The 22,541-nt window shown below is 42.4% G+C and overlaps 1 protein-coding gene across 2 annotated transcripts; it reads left to right on the top strand.

The window, feature by feature from the left end:
• The first annotated feature begins 1,114 nt into the window (after positions 1–1,114).
• On the top strand, positions 1,115–21,361 carry LOC139465362 (cysteine sulfinic acid decarboxylase-like). 2 transcript variants are annotated; one of them, XM_071247067.1, is made up of 14 exons: positions 1,115–1,202; positions 6,879–7,014; positions 7,399–7,489; positions 8,120–8,250; positions 10,193–10,283; positions 11,629–11,735; positions 11,876–11,991; positions 13,843–13,977; positions 15,262–15,443; positions 15,697–15,775; positions 16,322–16,521; positions 17,941–17,995; positions 18,664–18,753; positions 19,801–21,361. In XM_071247067.1, exons 2-14 carry the CDS (start codon positions 6,912–6,914, stop codon positions 19,972–19,974), a joined length of 1,554 nt encoding a protein of 517 aa, XP_071103168.1. In that variant the 5' UTR covers positions 1,115–1,202; positions 6,879–6,911; the 3' UTR covers positions 19,975–21,361. The 2 variants fall into 2 exon arrangements, with proteins under 2 accessions (XP_071103168.1, XP_071103169.1); XM_071247068.1 differs by lacking the exons at positions 1,115–1,202; positions 6,879–7,014; positions 7,399–7,489 and adding an exon at positions 7,927–7,941.
• Positions 21,362–22,541: the final 1,180 nt, after the last annotated feature.

Genomic DNA, 22,541 nt, shown 5'->3' with positions numbered 1-22,541 from the left:
ATGTCCCCTCTCGACCACCATACATTTTAAGTGTTTTCAGTCTGTCATCGATTGTGTCTGCATGCAGCAATTACGTGACACCCTGTCGGCGTGTGGACGTAGCTAGTATTCGTAGTATTAAACGCTGATCCGGACAGAATCGATTGAACCGAACCGAAACTGGCAGCATGTAACCATATACAGATAAAAAAAAATTGGCCACAACTCAAAGCTAGGATAACAAACATCGACTTATCCATAGTTCGAGACAGACGGGGAGACCATATAAATTTGTCCCGATAATAAATCTGCCTGAACCATCGACTTAAACGATTATCGAGGAGTTCAAGATAATAGTGGCAGACCAATCAGCACTGTATAAACATGTATTCAAGCACATCAGAGGAATCAGTGCTGGAGATTACAAATCTCAAAACAGAACTTTTCACTCTTTGTCAAGTAGGGATTTTAAAAATAAACAAATGGTGTTTGGATGTCAGCATCGTTATAATTTTAAAAAGTGAAACATAAAATTATAGATTTCATGAAAACATTACATTGAAGTCGATCTATTCCCCTTTAAAAACAAACCTGTAAAAGATGTCAAGGTAGCCTAAGCGAACATTATTACTACGGGAAACCGATTCTCATATAAGTGCTGAAATGTGTTATTATTTGTTAAAATTGTTGAAAAATACATTTATTGTGAAAAGGTGGTGTAATTTGATGTAATTTTTTATCATAGAATATATAGATTGTAAAAGAAAAAAATATGTATAATATGTATACAAAGATGTATGCTCTTTGGGTCAACAACTCCCATTCATATTGTGTTACATCCTTAACGTAGATCCCAAGAGCCGACCATGGCTGACTAACTTAACCTATTCGGCCCATGGGGATGGAATGCACACAAGCATTTTTTTGACCGATCAGTTCAATTGCATTCTAGGAATTCGACCAATCAGGATGTAACCGTTCGTCCACAACTGTTTCCGTGTGAGCGATGATAAAGCAATGCAATTGTTTATAATATATTCTCTGCATGGCCGAGTCGTGTTCATCCCATGGCAGTTTGTCATGCAAAGGTGACTTCACAGCAAGCGAAAGACGCGGCCTTGACCCACAGCTGTGGGGCGACAGCGGAAAAGTTCGCGTGGAAAATCTATAACAGCTTCTAGAACTGTCGGCACGCACTGGACGGAGTTCTACCCCACTGTGAGGTAAAGTAACAATTTATATGAATAGATTTTTATATGTACTTTGAAAACAAGTTGTGTTATTGTTGTGGTCAGCTGAAATGTTAACTTTTTTTAAATGATGCTTTCTTGGATTAAACACACGCGCACGTTTTGTTGCTGAAAACAGTGTTCTGTTTCAAACAGGGTTTTAGGAATGACATTTTTCATGTGTAAATGACTTCGTGTTTTAAGTGCGTCAGCAGTAATATAGGTACAGCGAGTCGAGTGAGTGGATTTCACCTTGCTTCAAAGTATCTAGCATATATTTAAGCTCTATACTGGTGTATAGGTGGGATTGGGGATGGGGTGCGTGCTGGTGTAGAGGTTGGATGGGGATGGGGTGCGTGCTGGTGTAGGGGGGGTGGGGTGGGGTGCGTGCTGGTTTAGGGGGGGTTGCGTGCTGGTGTAGGGGTGGGGATGGGGTGCGTGCTGGTGTAGGGGGGGGGGGGGGGATGGGGTGCGTGCTGGTGTAGGGGGGGGATGGGGTGCGTGCTGGTGTAGGGGGGGGGGGATGGGGTGCGTGCTGGTTTAGGGGGGGTTGCGTGCTGGTGTAGGGGTGGGGATGGGGTGCGTGCTGGTGTAGGGGGGGGGATGGGGTGCGTGCTGGTGTAGGGGTGGGGATGGGGTGCGTGCTGGTGTAGGGGTGGGGATGGGGTGCGTGCTGGTGTAGGGGTGGGGATGGGGTGCGTGCTGGTGTAGGGGGGTGCGTGCTGGTGTAGGGGTGGGGATGGGGTGCGTGCTGGTGTAGGGGGGGGGGATGGGGTGCGTGCTGGTGTAGGGGTGGGGATGGGGTGCGTGCTGGTGTAGGGGTGGGGATGGGGTGCGTGCTGGTGTAGGGGTGGGGATGGGGTGCGTGCTGGTGTAGGGGTGGGGATGGGGTGCGTGCTGGTGTAGGGGGGTGCGTGCTGGTGTAGGGGGGGTGCGTGCTGGTGTAGGGGTGGGGATGGGGTGCGTGCTGGTGTGTGTGTGTGTGTGGGGGGGGAGTTTTATCTCCTTGTCACAACGATGTATATGACTTAGACTGTCAGCTATAGGAGGAGAATAGAAGACGCAGCGTGTTGTATGTACATATCACTGAGTAATCGTGCCAGTTGTGATTTATCAACGTATAACATCCGACCGTTGCAAGTCTCTGCGCTCTCTCCCGAAACACCAAACATGTATATACAGAGTATGGATAACTCTAATACTTGAACAGGCATGCATGGCGTGTCTCTAGTATCGATCTTCAATTATGTACAATAAGGGACGAGTTCAAAAGTTCGATGTCGGATAAAAACCTGATTCCTTATGTTTTGAGACATACACCCCCCCCCCCCCATTTTAAAATAAATTAATTAATTCTGAAAATCTTGAATTCCCGTGTGCAATGGCCCCCTTTGTCAGACAAGCTCATGTTTTGCCCTGCCTTTTCAGAACGTTTATCGTGTGATGTTTATTTACTAGTGGTTGAAAATCATTTGTAGGGTTTTTATAGATACAATCTGCCAGTCCATAATGCCGGCACACATGGCTACATTCACACTCTTGTTTCTGCGCACGATCACGATCTGACACGATATGCCATCGGCTGAATGTCATACAGTTGTATAATTTATTCTACTTTATTGACCCCGAACTATATATTGTTATACCAAAGAATTCCGCCCTTCCGCCCGTTCGTCCTTCCGAGGACATTTGCTTGTCTGACCTATAACTGCTATACAGATTCTTTTCAAACTTGGTGAACACCTTTTAAACCTATATTATAAACCTATTCATTGGGAGCGCTATTAAGTAAGAGACTTCTTTCTATAGGCATTAAAACCTATTGTGAGGTTTTACTTTCCAGTCGGGTTAAATCTCATAAACAGGGACGTTGTAATGTTCCTGGGATATTATATTATAGGATATTCAAGTCATATTTGCTATAATATCCCAGGGGTTTTATATAATTTTACGCGCGTTTCTTAAGGTTCATGGAAAGTATGTTCGAAACATAAAAATGTTGATAAATGTTGTTTTAAGTTTCTTTTTTCGGTTTATAAGTATTGAAAAACACTTTCCCTCGGTTTTGGTAGACAGAGCATGTCCAGATGTCCTGGGTACGTCATACATTAGTGTCGTTACCGCATGAGTACACGACGACAACAGCTGCGGAAAGCCCCGAGTTCACCTCTGTCGCCTGTGCTGTCTAACTAGAACACGGTCTCTCGACACACGTCTTCTTCATATACACATTGACATTGAATAAGCACGGCTTACTATATATTGCCTTATAAAATCACACTTTTGTAAAAGCATATCCTACTTTTGCCTGACGAAACACATTTCACTTTTATATAAGCGACACACTCGTATTGAATTACCGGAAGGGGAATCGATTGTCTAACGACAATTTTACGACATGTTTCGTAACTGCGCCATGGCAATATGTATGTGACTTCTTTTTAAATGTCTTCCCCTGTTTCATCGTACTTTAAGACGCTGTGCAGAGTTGCGTCCCTTGGGCACAGCAGAACCACATGTTCGCGTGTTGGAATCCTTGTTCGCCTGTTCCCTGATTATGTTTCTAGGTTTGTCAGCACCGTATCCGTGCTCGTGGGTTTCGCCAAAGTGGTAAACGTCTTTGACCTGAATCACTTCGGGCTTTCCTCCCACATTAAGCTAACACGTCATGATATAACTGGAATACTTTTTAAAGCGGCGTTAAACCCAACTCACTCACTCCTGCTATACGGTAGTCCTTGCAGCCGTCCTGCAAATAATTATGGAGAGTCTTAAGTTCGAACGCGGGTCAGTGGTAGGTCAGTCGTGGCAGCTAGGGGTACTGCCTCAGACCTCCATGACATCGACGTTAAGTGATGACGTCACTGTAATCTCACATTAAAATGGTCAATGATTCCACTATCAGGATTGGGTTGTCCTGGGCCCACTTGCACAGAGTGATCTTAGCGCTAAGATGATCGTAACTCCCATACTTTAACATAGGCTTACAATAATCTTAGTGCTAAGATCGCTTTGTGCAAGTGGGCCCTGATAATCAATAGCGTGCTCTAGGAACGCGCGTACATTATTTACATGTCCTTGAACATTGTCATGCTCTACTTCACACTACACAACAATGTTTCCGAGGTTATGTCTGGAGCTATTTGTCCTGCATGTTCTCCAGCATGGTACTGCACAAGTCGACCTGGCAGAAAGCACGTTGCCATTTTTCGTTGTACAAAAGTTGATCTCATCGTCCTATTCACAAGGCGTCTTTTGTGTTAATTGTAATTTGCGTTATTCTGCCTGACGTGTCAGTTAACTATTTTAATAAATCATAAAATGTCAGTTAGAAAAAGGAGCCTTTCTTTTAGTTCTTCTTGAAAAAAACCACGGTGCCTTAAAGACACAGGGACGTTTTCATACCAAAATACTATTTTCATCATAATATGTATATATAAGATACCAACAGCAGCACAACAACACCAACACATACACACCAACAGCAGCACAACAACACCAACACATACACACCAACAGCAGAGCAACAACACCAACACATACACATCAACAGCAGCACAACAACACCAAACACATACACATCAACAGCAGCACAACAACACCAACACATACACACCAACAGCAGCACAACAACACCAACACATACACACCAACTGCATCACAAAACAATTATACGCCAACAATAAAGACACATCAACAGTCACATGCCAACGGCAACCTACCATGACTGCTATACACCGTCACTAACATCGTTAACAGCGCTTAACCTGCAAATATGAGAGGCAGCCATTTACGATCAGTTGACAAATAGTTGAACGCTTGAGGGAACACAGCCATATCCTGTAAAACTGCAGCTTTAAACGACATACTTCAACATGCTAGGTCAAACATTTTATTATTTTCTAAATGTCTATGCCGCGTAACCGCGTCTTATTCAGCTGAAGAAAATACTGAACATACTGAATAAGTATTTTTAAATATTTAATATTTCAATCCAAGATGGTGGACATATTCTCGCGTGCCGAGTAACTACATGTATAACAAAGTGATTTTCTTGGTCCTCTGGAGTTCGTTATATCCAGGTTTTACTCTTTTGCACTAAGATAAGATAAAAAGTCAATACCAGTGAATAACCAGCCCAGATTACTGGAACCAGCGACACATATACCACCTGGCGTGAAAGGCAGAATAGCGATGAAAGTTATGTGATTGGAACACTGGCATCTCAGTAATGACACGAGGCGTTCTTGAAAAGGGTAAGACCCGTGAAGATCCGGAGTAGAATAGGTCTTTAGCAACCCATGCTTGTGGTAAGAGGCGACTAACGGGATCGGGTGGTCAGACTCGCTGACTTGGTCGATGCATGTCATCGTATCCCAATTGCGTGGATCGATGGTCATGATGTCAATCACTGGATTGTCTTGTCCAGGCTCGATTATCTACAGACCGCCTTCATATTGCAGGAATATTGCTTAGTGCGACGTTAAACAACAAACAAACAAACAAACATGAACAGGGTAAGCATGCCCTGCCCCGCTGGTAGCACCTACATTAGTTAGAGGTCCGTGGATAAAGAAAAGAAAATCCGCTATATCTGTTTAAATATAGACACGCTTTGAACAGTATTTTAATCTGATCACAGTGTGTTGTGGAGGACAGTTAACCAGACCACAGACGGTCACCAGTTTCATCACAAATATTGTCTTGGCTGACCGAACGTAATAAGCGCTGCGTATGTCAGAATCGTTCACTGTCACGCTCCGATAAGTTATTACAACAACTGATCATACGGACCAGATGTGTAAGTGAGTGAGTTGGGTTTAACGCCGCTTTTAGCAGTATTACAGTTATATTGCGGCGTGTCAGCTTAATGTTGGAGGAAAGCCCAAAGTGATGTAGGTCTGAGACGTTTACCACGGTTTAAACACAAAAGTCGGGTCGGGTAAACACAAAATGACAAATCACAATATGATATAAGCTAGTAGAGACTTTAGGCTTCGATATAGGCTAGTACAAACTAGGCTTTGATATAGGCAAGTATAAACTTAAGGCTTTGATATAGGCTAGTATAATATTAAGGCTTTGATATAGGCTGGTATAAACTTAAGGCTTTGATATATAACAGTATAAACTTAAGGCTTTGATATAGGCTAGTATAAACGTAAGGCTTTGATATAGGCATGTATAATATTAAGGCTTTGATATAGGCTAGTATAATATTAAGGCTTTGATATAGGCTGGTATAAACTTAAGGCTTTGATATATAACAGTATAAACTGAAGGCTTTGATATAGGCTGGTATAAAACTTCAGGCTTTGATATAGAGTAGTAAAAACTTTAGGCTTTGACGTTGGCCTACCTCAGACATGTTGCAAATCAATCATCATGTTGGTGTAATCAATTATTGCATGGGCATGTGGGTTTGAATGCGCTGCTTCCAAGTAATTTTCATATTAATTTGAACACGCGACAGATGTTTAAACGTCATTGCTTCTGCGAACATGAATCAGTATAAACGACTCACGGGTATCATGAGAGACAACAGTATTGACTACCAGACGCCATGCAACGGCCATACATGAAGAACACATGCAGGTGGTCGTAGCGTATACGTAGCATCGCTAGGGTGGTCATCAGGATGTTTGATATCTTGTTTTAATCTTATTTAAGGTATTCCACACTTTTAAGTTGCTTGAGACCAAAATGGCACAAAATGGCGTCACTCTCCCTGTCAACATGGCGGACGGGTCAGCTCAGGACGGTGTGACGAATGGTGTCCGGCGGGGAGATGGAAGTCCTGCAAAAAGTAAGTGGTTTCTACTATTACGAAACCATGCATAGTGACGTCAGCGAAATACACTCAACCGCTCATTACTTTACAAATAATACTATGTTCATTTTAAAGATGAAAATAAAAGGACAAATCCTTTCCATAAAATCTCCATTGCACAAAATCCATTGTACAAAATACCAGGTGTTCGAGAAAAGGCGAGCGTATCCGGTGGCATCCGTTACAAACACATGCAAAGGCAAGAAATATTTTTATCGCCAATGTTGTTCTCTAAATGTTCATCGATGCAAACCTTCGAACATTAACGGGCTTCATGTGGACGTCACCCCCAGGTCCACTGACCTACATCTGATACATAAACGTCAGAATTTCTGCTAATTTCGATAACTCTGCTTTCAGAACCCAGAACTGCTCTGAACACGGATTTCTTGTCAGCCATGTTTGACGTGATGGTCAAGGAGGCCTTACAGGAAGGGCTGGACGTTAACAGGTAGGGTAAGATAGGGGGTTTGAAGGAAGGGCTCGACGTTAGCAGGTAGAATAAGATAGGGTGCTTGAAGGAAGGGCTGGACGTTAACAGGTAGAGTAAGATAGGGGGTTTGAAGGAAATGCTAGACGTTAACAGGTAGAGTAAGATAGGGGGTTTGAAGGAAGCATTGGATGTTAACAGGTAGAGAAAGATAGGAGGTTTGAAGGAAGGGCTGGACGTTGACAGGTAGAGTAAGATAGCGGGTTTGAAGGAAGGGCTAGACGTTATCAAGTAGAATATGATAGGAGGGTTAAAAGAAGAGCTGGACATTAACTGGAAGAGTAAGATAGGGGGTTTGAAGGAAGGGCTGGACGTTAACAGGTAGAGTAAGATCGGGAGGGTTTAAAGGAAGGGTTGGATGTTAACAAGTAGAGTAAGATAGGGGGTTTGAAGGAAGGGCTGGACGTTAACAGGTAGAGTAAGATAGGGGGTTGATTGGGAAGGGCTGGGCATGAATAATTAATAGGTAGAGTAATATAGGGGGTTACGTGAAGGGATGGATTGTATCAGGAATAGACGACAGGCATGGGGCTTGTATGACGTATGTGACGTCAGAATGTGCTATGCAAAGCGTTATTCCCTATGTTGCAGCAAGGTGGTGGAGTTTAAGCACCCCAAAGATTTGGAGTCCAGCATGGATCTGGACATCGGTCAAGCTGGGACTCCTGACCAAACTCTCATTAGCATGACCAAACAGATCGTCAAATACAGCGTCAAGTCAGGTTCGTCTTCTCGGCAGCACTGTTTTAAGGGAGTCAGCTTTTACGCCGTATTTAACAATATTTTAGTTATATAACGGCGTGTCAGCTTGATTGCCCAGCGTTATGTAGATGTTAAACGTTTACCACTTGCTACCGACCGCTTCCGTGGTCTAGTGGTAGAGCGTCCGCCCGGAGAGCGGAAGGTCCGGGGTTTGATCCCAGGCCGCGTCATACCAAAAGACGTTAAAGATGGTATTTGTTGTTACCCTGTCTGGCGCTCGGCATTAAGGGGCTAAAACAAGGACCGGTCGGCTCGGAGTCAGTATACTGTGTCTGAGTGGGGTGTTAATGATAATGGTGACAGCTGCAATAACTTTCTGGCTCGGTGTGCAACTGTTGTATGTCGGACTGGTAAATTGAAACAAGTCTATAAACACCAAGCCAAAAATCGTACACTAACCGTCAACGATGCGACGCTTCATAACACACCTAATGAATTAAATCCAAATTTCTATGTGTTGAAGAAAGTGCCTCCTTGCGCAAACAAATTAAGTTCACATATTATTGTTTTTAATATCACCCAAATCTGAATGTAATATCACCTAAATCTGTATGTAATATCACCTATGCCTGTATGTAATATCACCTATACCTATATGTATTATCACCTGTACCTGTATGTAATATCACCTACATCTCTATGTAAAATCACCTACATCTGTATGTAATATCACCTACATCTGTATGTAAAATCACCTACATCTGTATGTAATATCACCTAGATCAGTATGTAAAATCACCTATACCTATATGTAATATCATCTATACCTGTATGTAATATCACCTATACGTATATGTAATAGTGTAATATCACCTATACCTATATGTAATATCACCTATACCTATATGTAATATTCCCTATACCTATATGTAATATCACCTATACGTATATGTAATAGCACCTATACCTATATGTAATAGCACCTATACCTATATGTAATATCATCCATACCTGTATGTAATATCACCTATACGTATATGTAATAGCACCTATACCTATATGTAATAGCACCTATACCTATATGTAATAGTGTAATATCACCTATACCTAAATGTAATATCACCTATACCTATATGTCATATTCCCTATACCTATATGTAATATCATCTATACCTGTATGTAATATCACCTGTACCTATATGTAATATCACCTATACCTATATGTAATATCCCCTATACCAAAATGTAATATCATCTATACCTGTATGTAATATCCCCTATACCTATATGTAATATCACCTATACCTATATGTAATATCCCCTATACCTAAATGTAATATCATCTATACCTGTATGTAATATCACCTATACCTATATGTAATATCCCCTATACCTATATGTAATATCACCTTTACTTGTATGTAATATCACCTATACCTATATGTAATATCACCTATACCTATATGTAATATCACCTTTACTTGTATGTAATATCACCTATACCTATATGTAATATCCCCTATACCTATATGTAATATCACCTATACCTATATGTAATATCCCCTATACCTATATGTAATATCACCTATACGTATATGTAATATCACCTATACCTGTATGTAATATCACCTATACCTATATGTAATATCACATATACCTATATGTAATATAGCCTTTACCTGTATGTAATATCACCTATACCTATATGTAATATCACCTATACCTATATGTAATATAGCCTTTACCTGTATGTAATATCACCTATACCTATTTGTAATATCACCTATACCTATATGTAATATCCCCTATACCTATATGTAATATCACCTATACGTATATGTAATATCACCTATACCTGTATGTAATATCACCTATACCTATATGTAATATCACCTATACCTATATGTAATATAGCCTTTACCTGTATCTAATATTCACAACCTTAATGTTGTATCCTTTCAGGACATCCCCATTTTTTCAACCAGTTATATGGCGGATTCGACCCATACACTCTGGCAGGGGCGTGGCTTACTGAATCCCTCAACACCAGCCAGTGAGCTATGAGTGAGTGTGAGTGAGTTGGGTTTAACGCCGCTTTTAACAGTATTCCAGTTATATCACAGCGTGCCAGCTTAATGTGGGAGGAAAGCCCGAAGTGATGCAGGTCTAAGACGTTTACCACTTCGGTGAAACCCACGAGCACGGGTAAGGTGCTGACAAACCTAGAAACATAATCGGGGCGAACCGTGATTCGAACCCACAATCATAGGTTTCTGGCGTCCCCAAGGGACGCAACTCTGCACAGCGAATCGCGGCGCCTTAGACGACTGGGCCACCTGTGCCCCCAAGTGAGCTATGATCAAACAATAGTGTGTTAATAGTGTTCGCACTTGTGCAAAGAAGTTAGGTCGTCATAGTGGAGGAGTTACGGTATTTGTTAAGTATCGCCTTGTTCAACAGGGTAGTGTTACTCGTATCTTTCAGTATAAGGATTCAGATTTCCTGAAAAATCACCAATTTATAATTCTGTGGAAACTGACGGAATTACACGTTTAGCACAATACATAGATTGTATTCTTTACCAATATAATGATCATCATCTGCTTCTAGTGAGTGAGTGAGTTGGGTTTAACACCGCTTTTAACAGTATTCCAGTTATATCACGGCGTGTCAGTTTAATGTGGGAGGAAAGCCCGAAGTGATGCGTTTACCACTTCGGTAAAACCAACGAGCACGGGTATGGTGCTGACAAACCTAGAAACATAACCGGGGCGAACCGGGATTCGAACCCACAATCAAAGGTTTCTGCCGTCCCCAAGGGACGCAACTCTGCACAGCGAATCGCGGCGCTTTAGACGACTGGACCACCCGTGCCCCCAGTGAGTTAGTGAGTTGGGTTTAACGCCGTTTTTAACAATATTCCAGTTTTATCGCGGCGTGTCATCATAATCTGGGAAGAAACCCCTTAGTCATACAGGTCTGAGACGTTTACCACTTCGGTGAAACCCACGAGCACGGGTGCTGACAGACCTAGAAACATAATCGGGGCGAACCGGAATTGCGGCGCCTTAGACGACTGGGCCACCCATACCCCTCATCTCCTTCTAGCTGGGGATATTTCCTAGATTACATTCCAAATGACAATCGGACTCATACTCAAGATGATTGTGATGACTACACAACAACATACAAACGATTTTCCTTATTTACTTATGTAAGCCACAACAACTGCCTGGTCTTGTTGTGCGCATGTCCTGTATACGTGTTACTATTTATGCTTCATTCATTTCATTATTAACCTCTGTATACCTGTCTCGAGTTCAACTTACCTGTATTTATTACATTACACCTGTAATTACTTCTGTACACATGCATATTCTGTTTACCTGTCTGTCCAGGTACACATACGAGGTGGCACCTGTGTTCACCCTGATGGAGAAAACCGTCCTCGCCAAGATGTGTCGTCTGGCTGGTTTTCAAGATGGTGATGCAATCTTCTGTCCTGGTAAGTAACGTATTTTACGAACGGCTTGCTTTCTGTTTTGAATGCTTCAAAATAAACAAGCGAACACAAACATGCTTTCCCTTGACTTCTGGTAGTTGCGACAATGGCGTCATTACATTCTCGTCTTCGTCATCTTGCAGGAGGCTCTGTGTCTAACATGTATGCTATCAACCTAGCACGCTACAAGAAATACCCTTCTGTCAAGACAGCAGGAATGGGGGGATTACCTCCCTTGTGTATCATGACGTCAGAGACGGTAAGGTCACCTTCAGTCATCGTTGTACTCACAGTCAAAACAACTATACGCAGGGATGTCTGCGCGTTATACAGTACATGGTGGTAGTTGTAGTACTAGTTGTAGCAATATCTATATCGCAGGGATATCTTCGCGTTATACAGTACATGGTGGTAGTTGTAGTACTAGTTGTAGCAATATCTATAATGCAGGGATATCTTCGCGTTATACAGTACATGGTGGTAGTTGCAGAACTAGTTGTAGCAATATCTATATCGCAGGGATGTCTGCGCGTTATACAGTACATGGTGGTAGTTGTAGAACTAGTTGTAGCAATATCTATATCGCAGGGATGTCTTCGCGTTATACAGTACATGGTGGTAGTTGCAGTACTAGTTGTAGCAATATCTATATCGCAGGGATGTCTTCGCGTTATACAGTACATGATGGTAGTTGCAGAACTAGTTGTAGCAATATCTATATCGCAGGGATATCTTCGCGTTATACAGTACATGGTGGTAGTTGCAGAACTAGTTGTAGCAATATCTATATCGCAGGGATGTCTGCGCGTTATACAGTACATGGTGGTAGTTGTAGAACTAGTTGTAGCAATATCTATATCGCAGGGATGTCTTCGCGTTATACAGTACATGGTGGTAGTTGCAGTACTAGTTGTAGCAATATCTATATCGCAGGGATGTCTTCGCGTTATACAGTACATGATGGTAGTTGCAGAACTAGTTGTAGCAATATCTATATCGCAGGGATGTCTTCGCGTTATACAGTACATGATGGTAGTTGCAGAACTAGTTGTAGCAATATCTAAACTACCGTGCAGCAGGAAGTGTACGCTTGAATATTGTATTTGACCAAAATAATTACAAACGTTATCAAAACGTTTCTAGGCTGAAAACAGTCGTCCAAACACTACAAACTAAAGGTTCAAAAGATCTTTTGTTTGTTTCATGTTTAGCAACCATCTCAAATGGGTGTATACTCTCTTTTGACCTGCAGTTTATATCCGGTGATATCCGAGTGGTGTTTGTTTGATGCCATTAAAAGTTGTTATCCTTACAGTGTCATTTGTTATCCCTCTGTGTAAAGACGCCATCAACGTGGTCCTTCAAAATCTTAACGAAATGATCATATACGTATTCTATTATCAACATCTAATATCTTATTTTTTTGTAAGTGTTATTATTGCTATTGCTGAATCTGTATATAATAGTCATGAAAAGAAAAGATGCTCTTAGAATGGATGAGTGAGTGAGTGAGTATGGTTTTACGCCGCTTTTAGCAATATTCCAGCAATATCACGGCGGGGGATACCAGAAATGGGTTTCACACTTTATACCCATGTCGGGAATCGAACCCGGGTCTTCGGCGTGACCAGCGAACGCTTTAACCACTAGGCTACCCGACCGCCCCTTAGAATGGATGAAATGCCCGTACTTACTTCATGATGTGAACATCAAAGTATACCGATGGGAAGAAATAATGGAACAGCTGTGAGCAGGTGGATTTTTGTTATGTACCTCGAAGATTACCAGACATTATTGGAAAATGTGGTGACCTCACGACCTTTACACGTCACGTGGTCACACACTCGTCCACACTAATATTCTGCAGTAATGAGATATGTTTCGTTATTCCCTTCCATCGGAATATGCTATGAAATCTGTTCGCGCGAGAGCCAGTTTTATTAGCGCTTTGTACAAAGAGCCTATGGACTCGTCCTTCTGTGTAAACCCTTACGATGATTGTCACGCGGTGCAACTTATCGTATGCCATTTGCCGTACCAACTAGTTGTACTGTGTGATTGGGCCTATATTTCGTCATGACATTGACTCTCGCCACCGTCAACGTTGCAGGGCCACTACTCCATGAAGAAGGGGGCGTCGTTCCTCGGTCTCGGTATGGACAATGTCATCGCCGTCAAGTGTGACGACAAGGGCAGGATGCTGTCGTCTGCTCTTGAGGACGCCATTTTGAAGGCGAAAGGAAATGTTCGTATACATGAACCAAAGTTTTCGATTTCTTGAAAATACATCCACAGTATTTAGGGTTTGTCACTTTCCGATAGTGACTGTGTACGAAGTAACGGAACTAAAGACTATAACCAGTCAAAATCGAAATCAATTATTGATGATAAACAATAGTCAATGCACAAAGCCTTCAATGCACAAAGCCTTCTGTCACAAGCGGACGTCACCAATGAAGTGACTGAGTGAGTTTCTTACGCCACGGCAGCAATATTCCAACTATTTCAAAGTGACAAGTAAAAAATCTAGTCTTGACCAGTGATTGATGCTATGAATGAGTGAGTATGGTTTTACGCCGCTTTTAGCAATATTCTAGCAATGTCACAGCGGGAGACACCAGAAATGGGCTTCACACATTGTACCCATGTCGGGAATCGAACCCGGGTCTTCGGCGTGACGAGCAAACGCTTTAACCACTGGGCTACCCGACCGCCCCGATTGTTGCTATGAGCAGCGGGGTAGGGTCAGCCAGCATTTTGACAACCCACATTTCATGTTGGTCGGTTCCTACGTCACGCATGGTGTACTGTGTCCAGGAATCGCCACGTGAGCATCACGATATACGCTCGCTGTTGTACTGGAAGCTGCGACGGTTGTTGAATGGAAATATATGCGACAATAAGTAAAAAACTGTTTTAAACGTGACTGTTAAAACAACATGGATCGACCCGTGATGGTCCGTGTAGAATGGGTCTTCAGCAACCCATGCTTACCATAAAAGGCGACTATGCTTGTGGTAAGAGGCGACTAACGGGATCGGGTGGTCAGGCTCGCTGACTTGGTTGATGCATGTCATCGTATCCCAGTTGCGTGGATCGATGCTCATATCTATCACTGGATTGTCTGGTCCATACTCGATCTTTTTTTTTATCGATCTCTATACTTTTCAGACCGCCGTCATATAGCTGGAATATTGTTGAGTGCAGCGTTAAACAACAAACAAATAAAACATGGATCCTTTATGATGTTTGAAAGACAGGTGAACTGAATACTAGTATATATTGATATGGAATACTATATGATGCTCTATTTTTATCTATTACGTGTTTTAGATACCGCAAACACATGCACGCACGCACACACAAACGAAGGGTTTGTGTCACAGATTAAGTAGACATCATGTAAAATAACGAATGTAAATTGTCCATTGGTGTCATAGAATGCATAGTATTTCGTAAGATGGATTCTAAAGACACGGGAACCCCATAGTAACGAAAGAGGTCAAAATGTCGGATCTGATACCTGCAGGGCATGGATCCGGTGATGGTTAATGCGACGGCGGGCACGACAGTTCTCGGGGCATATGACCCGCTAGTCGACATCGCCGACGTATGTGAGAAGTACGGTATATGGATGCACGTTGACGGCGCGTGGGGCGCTGGTGTACTCCTGTCTGGAAGTCTAAGACACCTCATGACTGGAATAGAGAGGTAAGACTTTCTTGCTTAAATATAACCCCATTCTATGATGCTCAAAAGTTGTTTACAACATTCAAGGCCAAAGTAGAGGTCTCAAAACTTGTTAAGGTAGACATGCGAATGACATTTCCAAATTTGACGCTTCATTGACAAACATGGTGTCCGATGCATTTCTTACAATGGCACTTTGCTTGTAGCAGAGATTTCTGATGGTTATGGATAGGGCTTGGTCTCTTTTATATTTTTAGTCAGCGTCTTTTTCCAGAGCTGATTCTTTGACGTGGAATCCGCATAAGATGATGGGAGCAGCGCTGCAGACCTCTGCCTTCCTCACGCGTCACAAGGTGAGCTATTGTAGTTAACGACTTCCTCCGTGGTCTGGTGGTAGAGCGTCCGCCGGAGAGCGGAAGGTCCGGGGTTCGATCCCCGGCTGCGTCATACCAAAAGACGTTAAAAGATGGTACTTGTAGTTACCCTGTCTGCCGGCATTAAGGGGCTAAACAAGGACTGGTCGGCTCGGAGTCAGTACACTTTGTCTGAGTGGGGTATTCATGTTAAACTGCGGCATGTTTTCTCAATGGGCTCATGGGCTAGCACTATAAATCGGCATCAGTACAGACTAGTACAAACAGAAGCACACACACACACACACACACACACACACACACACACACACACACACACACACACACACAGATGCATATCGCTATATAAGTGCAATAATCTTGGCCGCGAAGATTTCACCTCACCTCCACCTCACCTATATTTAAAATCGACCACTGACTGCGGTGTAAAACAACTTTCACTCATTCACTTCAGAACCTATGTCTGACTGTGTGTGACCGTAACTCGTGTCAAAATCAGTCACTGTGACTCGAACCTTGTTTCAGAACCTGCTCTCTGAGTGCCACTCTGCCAAGGCCAAGTACCTGTTCCAGCAAGACAAGTTCTACGACGTCAGCTACGACACCGGGGACAAGTCAGTCCAGTGTGGCCGCAAGGTCGACGTCCTTAAGCTCTGGATGATGTGGAAGGCCAAGGGAGACAACCAGTTCGAGAGAGATATCGACAATATATTTGCTTGTTCAAGGTGAGTCACGAACCGAACTCATCTGTATGTAACCATTTTGTAAAGGCAATGAAGTGTTACTCGTGTGCTAAACCTTCTTTTCGCGATGAGTATTGTTCTGACTAGTTCTGACTTGTTTGTATACAAATATATTTTTTCAACGTGCGAATATCGGCCCTATTGTTTTGTAAAATATCAATCCAGCAGGCCTAATTACATTCAGTAATTTGATCCAGTGTTATACATGAGCAAATCAAGCAAAGTAATAAAGCTCTTTGTTGACGATCAAGTCTGCATATGTCTGTTAAGAGTAATGAGATGTTATAATTGATTCATTGAAATTGGTAATATTCACAAACATTATTCAGATTCACGTTTGCCTTATCATCGATTGTATTTATTATGGTGGTGGTGGTGTGTGTGTATGGGGGGGGGGGGGGGGGGGGGGGGGGGGAGAGGTGAGGGGTATAGCGATCAGCCAGTCTGTCTGTCCGTCTGTCCGTCCGTAATCATTTCCTTTTCCGAGGCAGAACTCGAAAACAATTCAGTGTGTTTGATCGAAACTTTACGAATCTATCAGTCACATACTGAAGTTGTGCCTTTTGCTATTTAGGAATTTTATTTAAAAAAAGTATTTTTTACTTTTCCATGGCAACAAGTTGGACTGGTTCTATAGGGTAGAGTTCGTTTCCTGAGCATAACTCAAAACCCATTCAAACCTTTCTTACAAACTTTGCATGTCTAACAGGCACATACTCAACTGGTACCTTTTGCTATTTGGGAATTTTAGAAATTTTTATTTTTTACGTTTACATGTCAACAAGTTGGACTTAGGTTCTTTTAGGGTGGTGTTCGTTTCCGGAGCGTAATTCAGAAACTGTTTAATACTTTCTTACAAAACTTTGCATGTCTACCATGCACATACTGAACTGGTGCCTCTCCCTATTTAGAATTTTTTATTTTTTTCATTTTTTACGTTTCCATGGAAACAAGTTGAATTTAAGGGTGGGTTCACTTATGGAGTATAACAAATAAACTGTTAAATATTTCCTTGCCAAACACTGCATGTCTATATATAAAGCACATACTGAACTGGTGCCATTTGATATTAAGGTGTTTTAGAAATGTTTATTTTAGAATTTCCATTGCAGCTATTTTGACATGGGCTATGAGAAATGTTGGGTTAGTTACCTGGTTTGGGACCATAACATGTTAAAATGGGCGGGGAATATAGATGGCTTCGTTGACTATACGCTTGGATTTCATATGGATGCGACCATGGTGGATCTTTTGTGGGTAAACAATGTATGCTTCTTCAAGAACATTCAACTCTTGACTCGTTACATACAGAATTGCACATTTACTTGTGGTTTCTTTACAGACAGCTGCCGGGGGGATATGTCATCTTTCCGATGACTCTTGTTTGTATTTTCATTGCAGGTATTTAACTAAGAAGCTTCAGTCAACAGAAGGGTTCCGGCTTGTCCTGGAGGAGGTACTGTAGCTCACTGAAATACCACGTAACATAGCGGAAACAGTAACACACTATGCGTAAACTGGAAAACCTGGCTGTAGGTCGGTGAGTGAGTGAGTAAGGTTTTACGCCGGTTTATGCAGTATTCCAGCAATATCACGGCTGGGGAACGAGAAATGGGCTTCACACAATTTACCCATGAGGGGAATCGAACCCGGGGCATGGGCGTGACGGGCGAACGCCGAGCCACCAGGCTACCCCACCGCCCCCTGTAGGACATAAGCATATATATACAATATCTATACATGAAATGGCCGGGGTTCTAAATCTGTTCGTTATATCCGTCAGCTCGTTATAAGCGTGTTCGATATAAGCGTAGTTTGTATATATATTTTATTTACTCACTGCGACCTGTCGACTCTTCTCGAAGTATAGGGGGCGCGGGTCGACCAGTCGCTAAGGCGCCGGAATTCGTTGTACAGTGTTGCGTCCCTCGGGACTGACAGGGTCCTATGATTAATGGTTCGAATCCCGGTTTGCCTTCATTATTTTAAATGTTTCTGGGTTTGTCAGTACCATACCCATGCTTGTCGGTTGGACACCAGTGGGGACCTCCACCTACCGTCACGATGCATATTGTGTATATGCATAGTATATATATATATGTGTGTGTGTGTTCTGTATTGCAGCCGGAATGCACCAACATCTGCTTCTGGTACATCCCCCCGAGCATGCGCAATAAACCGGAAGACAGAGACTGGTGGGAGGCACTTGCGAAGGTAATTAAATTATAACATGTGACATGAATATGTATTAAACATTTTCTATACTAGTATGCATACATATATGGTAGGGGCGGTCGGGTAGCCTAGTGGTTAAAGCGTTCGCTCGTCACGCCGAAGACCCGGGTTCGATTCCCGACATGGGTACAATGTGTGAAGCCCGTTTCTGGTGTCTCCCTCCGTGATATTGCTGGAATATTGCTAAAAGCGGCCTAAAATCAAACTCACTCACTCACTCACATGGTAGGATTAGACGAGTGATGCCCAAGACACAGCCTGGATTCTACAAGATGTGTACAATGTATGAAACTTTGTCTCCGTGTCCCACATCATTGATGGGATATTTCAGAAGGCAGCGTTGTATTCTGTTCAACGAATCAACTAAGACTAACTTAATTGTAAATAATTTTCGAGAATCATATCAGACTTCACTAAATGTAAACTTATATGCGTGAATAATTGCGAGAATCACGTGAGAATCAACAAAGTGTAAAGTTAACTTATATGTGTGAATAATTGCGATAATCACGTGAGAACTAACAAAGTGTAAACTTATATGTGTGAATAACGGTGAGAATCAAAGTGTAAACTTATATGTGTTAACAACTGCGAGAATCACGAGAATCAACTAATTAATAGAATTGATTGAATCAAGTGTAAACTTATATTTGTTAATAATTGCGAAAATCATATGATCAATACCATGATCGCTTACCGTGACTGTGCAGCGTGCAGGCGCCGCGACACAACAAACATGCATGTCAGCAAAAACATACAGCAGATAATGGGGGGGGGGGGGGGGGGGGGGGGGAGGGGGGGGCTTGAGAGAGGATTAAGCCCTTACCAAATTGAACAGTGACTTTGTTCGAAATTGTCCTATGTACACTCAGCAGCGAATGGGTACCAATAATGTCCACCATGAACATCCTTTGTAGGATAGGGCGCAGTGTGTGTGTGCGTGCGTGCGTGCGTATGCGCGCGCGCGGGTGTGTGTGACTTTAATTATCATTATTATAACACAGAAAACCCAATCCTTTCTTTCAGATGGCGCCTCGTATCAAACAGCGCATGACAGAAGAAGGAACGCTTTTGATTGGCTACCAACCTGACGGACACAGGGTTAACTTCTTCCGGATGGTTGTGTCGAACACCAGCTCCACACTCTACGACATGGACTTCGTTGTGTCAGAGATAGACCGACTCGGGCGAGATCTGTGACACGTGACAGCCGCCGAAGAGGCCGTGAAAGACGAGACCTGGTTGTGTATTCACCTGAAGGAAATGCTGATTCATGCTTATTCAGCAGTTTTTTGTACGGACTCGGGTTACTGTGTCTGTGTATTTTGCTGTTGACCTGTATATTCTATTCAGCAACGTTAAACTGAGATAACCCATTGCGCACTTCATACATCGTATCGCCCCATCTCCATGTGCATATTGTTGTGTTTTTTAATTACACAACCCAAAAAATCATGACCATATATGCTTTTACAAACCTACATTAGTTTTTAATTATGATTTTGGGGGGAGGTTTGGTTTGTTGTTAAACGCCGCACTCAGCAATATTCCAGCTATATGACGGCGGTCTGTAAATAATCGAGTCTGGACCAGACAATCCAGTGATTAATATCATGAGCATCGATCCACGCAATGGAGATCGATGACATGCATCAACCAAGTCAGGGAACCTGACCACCCGATCCCGTTAGTCGCTTTTTACGACAAGCATAGTCACCTTTTACGGCAAGCATGGGTTGATGAAGACCCCGGAATCTTCACGGGTCTTTTTAATTATGAGAGTGTATGTTTCAATGTGTTTGTACTTGTACTCTCTAGTTCTACTTTCGGGTTAAGGGTTGGCAAGATGTCTAAGGCCCCGCAATGCATTGTGAGTTGCCTCCCCTAGCCATGTCATGATCCGCTGCCATGGTCGTAGGTTCGAATCTCAGATTCGCCCTGAATGTAACCCCTGGTTTGGCAGCACCGTAGCCGTATCGTCACGTTGAGCTTTCCTACCACATCAAACTTGCACGCCTTGATAACATTTGTATAAAGCATAGTTGAAGTCATTGTTCTACTCATGTGGCCACATTGTTTGATATGCCTCTCATCGTGTAGACGGCACCACAGCTGATTGTTATCTAATTTATTACCCATGTAGTGAACCTACTGGTAGTGTGATACTAACTCAGTACGTCACACGTGTGTTGTCCAAGGTTGACCTCCGTTTTTATTTTTGACAACTTTTTACTATTACCAGAACTAAAGGAGCGTCGTGATACGGAGACACAATTACAAATATCACACGGAATGACGATGAAAGTTGTATAGTATAGCCAAGATAAAACAGTTTTCATTTGGGAACGAATAAAATGATACATTACCTACACGTGTATAATGGTCAATGTGACAAAAAAAACTGTTCCAAATGCTAGCTTACCACAGCTTTGGTAAACAAATACTGCATTGAGAAACTGTCTCAACAAATGACACTGCAAAGATATTTAACTACACTGAAACAAAACTGAACTTGCTTTCGCGTCTTATGCAAATGCTTCTGTTGTATTTATGAACCTTTTTATGATTGTTACCCTTAGAGGCTATATTTAGGAATTAAATTTGTTTTCAAAGTATGGTTCTATTGGTTTTTAATCGATATGATGTCTATGATGTCTACTGTGGTTGTTTATTGATAATGATTGCATCACTATTATCTGTAGATTCACCAATCACACATAAACACCTGGTACTCAACACTAAAAGGGTTTTTTCACTACACTAGTATAGTGACATGAAGTATAAAACCAAAAAATAACACATATGCCGGGAAACTGGCTATTGGGTCCATGGGACAAAATATACATTCACAATATGAAAAAAATCAGTTGTCCCAGACAATGCTGGAAAATAATAATCATGCTTCAGACTGATGAAAAGAAAGAAATTCACAGCCACAAACAAATACGTTGCCCAAACTAAAACAAAATATAGTCTCCATACAGTCTTCCCCTGCCCCCAAGAATATCAAATTGTCACATATTCATGGACCTCCCCTTGTGTTGATGCCGGGTTAAAATACGCTCCACATCAACCTTGACGTGAGAGGCGACTAAGTGGATCGCGTGGTCAGGCGCGGTGACTTGGTTGATTGCGTGTCTTCGTACAGCAATTGCTTATGACATCAGTCCCCACTGAGTGAGTGAGTGAGTTTGATTTTATGCCGCTTTTAGCAATATTTCAGCAATATCACGGCTAGGGACACCTGAAATTGGCTTCACATATTGTACCCATTTGGGGAATTTAAACTGGCCTTCAGCGTGACGATAGAGGGCTTTAACCCCCTGACTGAAGAGGAGAATATACATAAACTGAGGGTGGCCTAATGGGTAAGGTACTGGCTCGTCACGCTGTGGCCTGGGTACAAGCATTCGTGACCAACTCGTGTTAATCCGGGACAAGCCGAACAGCAGGTTACGGAAAGGAGCGAGTGGTGACGAATGGGGTACAAGGTGTGAATACTATTTTTGTGTCCTTCACCGAAACATGTCTGGAATAACGCTAAATCCGTTCTCACTCACTCGTGTTTGATCTTGGTGTTTCCCATCAAGAAACTGTAGCACGTGGTATTTCTGTCGAATGAAGTGTCTGTGAAGAAGATTGGTGTTGTTAATAAGTTCACGCCCACAATGTGGACACACACGCGCGACAACCTTTTGCGTGCAGAATATACTCCAGGACACCAAAACGCTAAATTGGAATGTTTTTATTTAAATAAAGTTGAAGTA

Source organism: Haliotis cracherodii, unplaced genomic scaffold, assembly GCF_022045235.1.
Source record: "Haliotis cracherodii isolate W230 unplaced genomic scaffold, xgHalCrac1.p SCAF_18, whole genome shotgun sequence".
Taxonomy (NCBI): domain Eukaryota; kingdom Metazoa; phylum Mollusca; class Gastropoda; order Lepetellida; family Haliotidae; genus Haliotis; species Haliotis cracherodii.
Note: the sequence above shows the minus strand (reverse complement) of the source record. Positions and strands in the feature narration are given on the sequence as shown.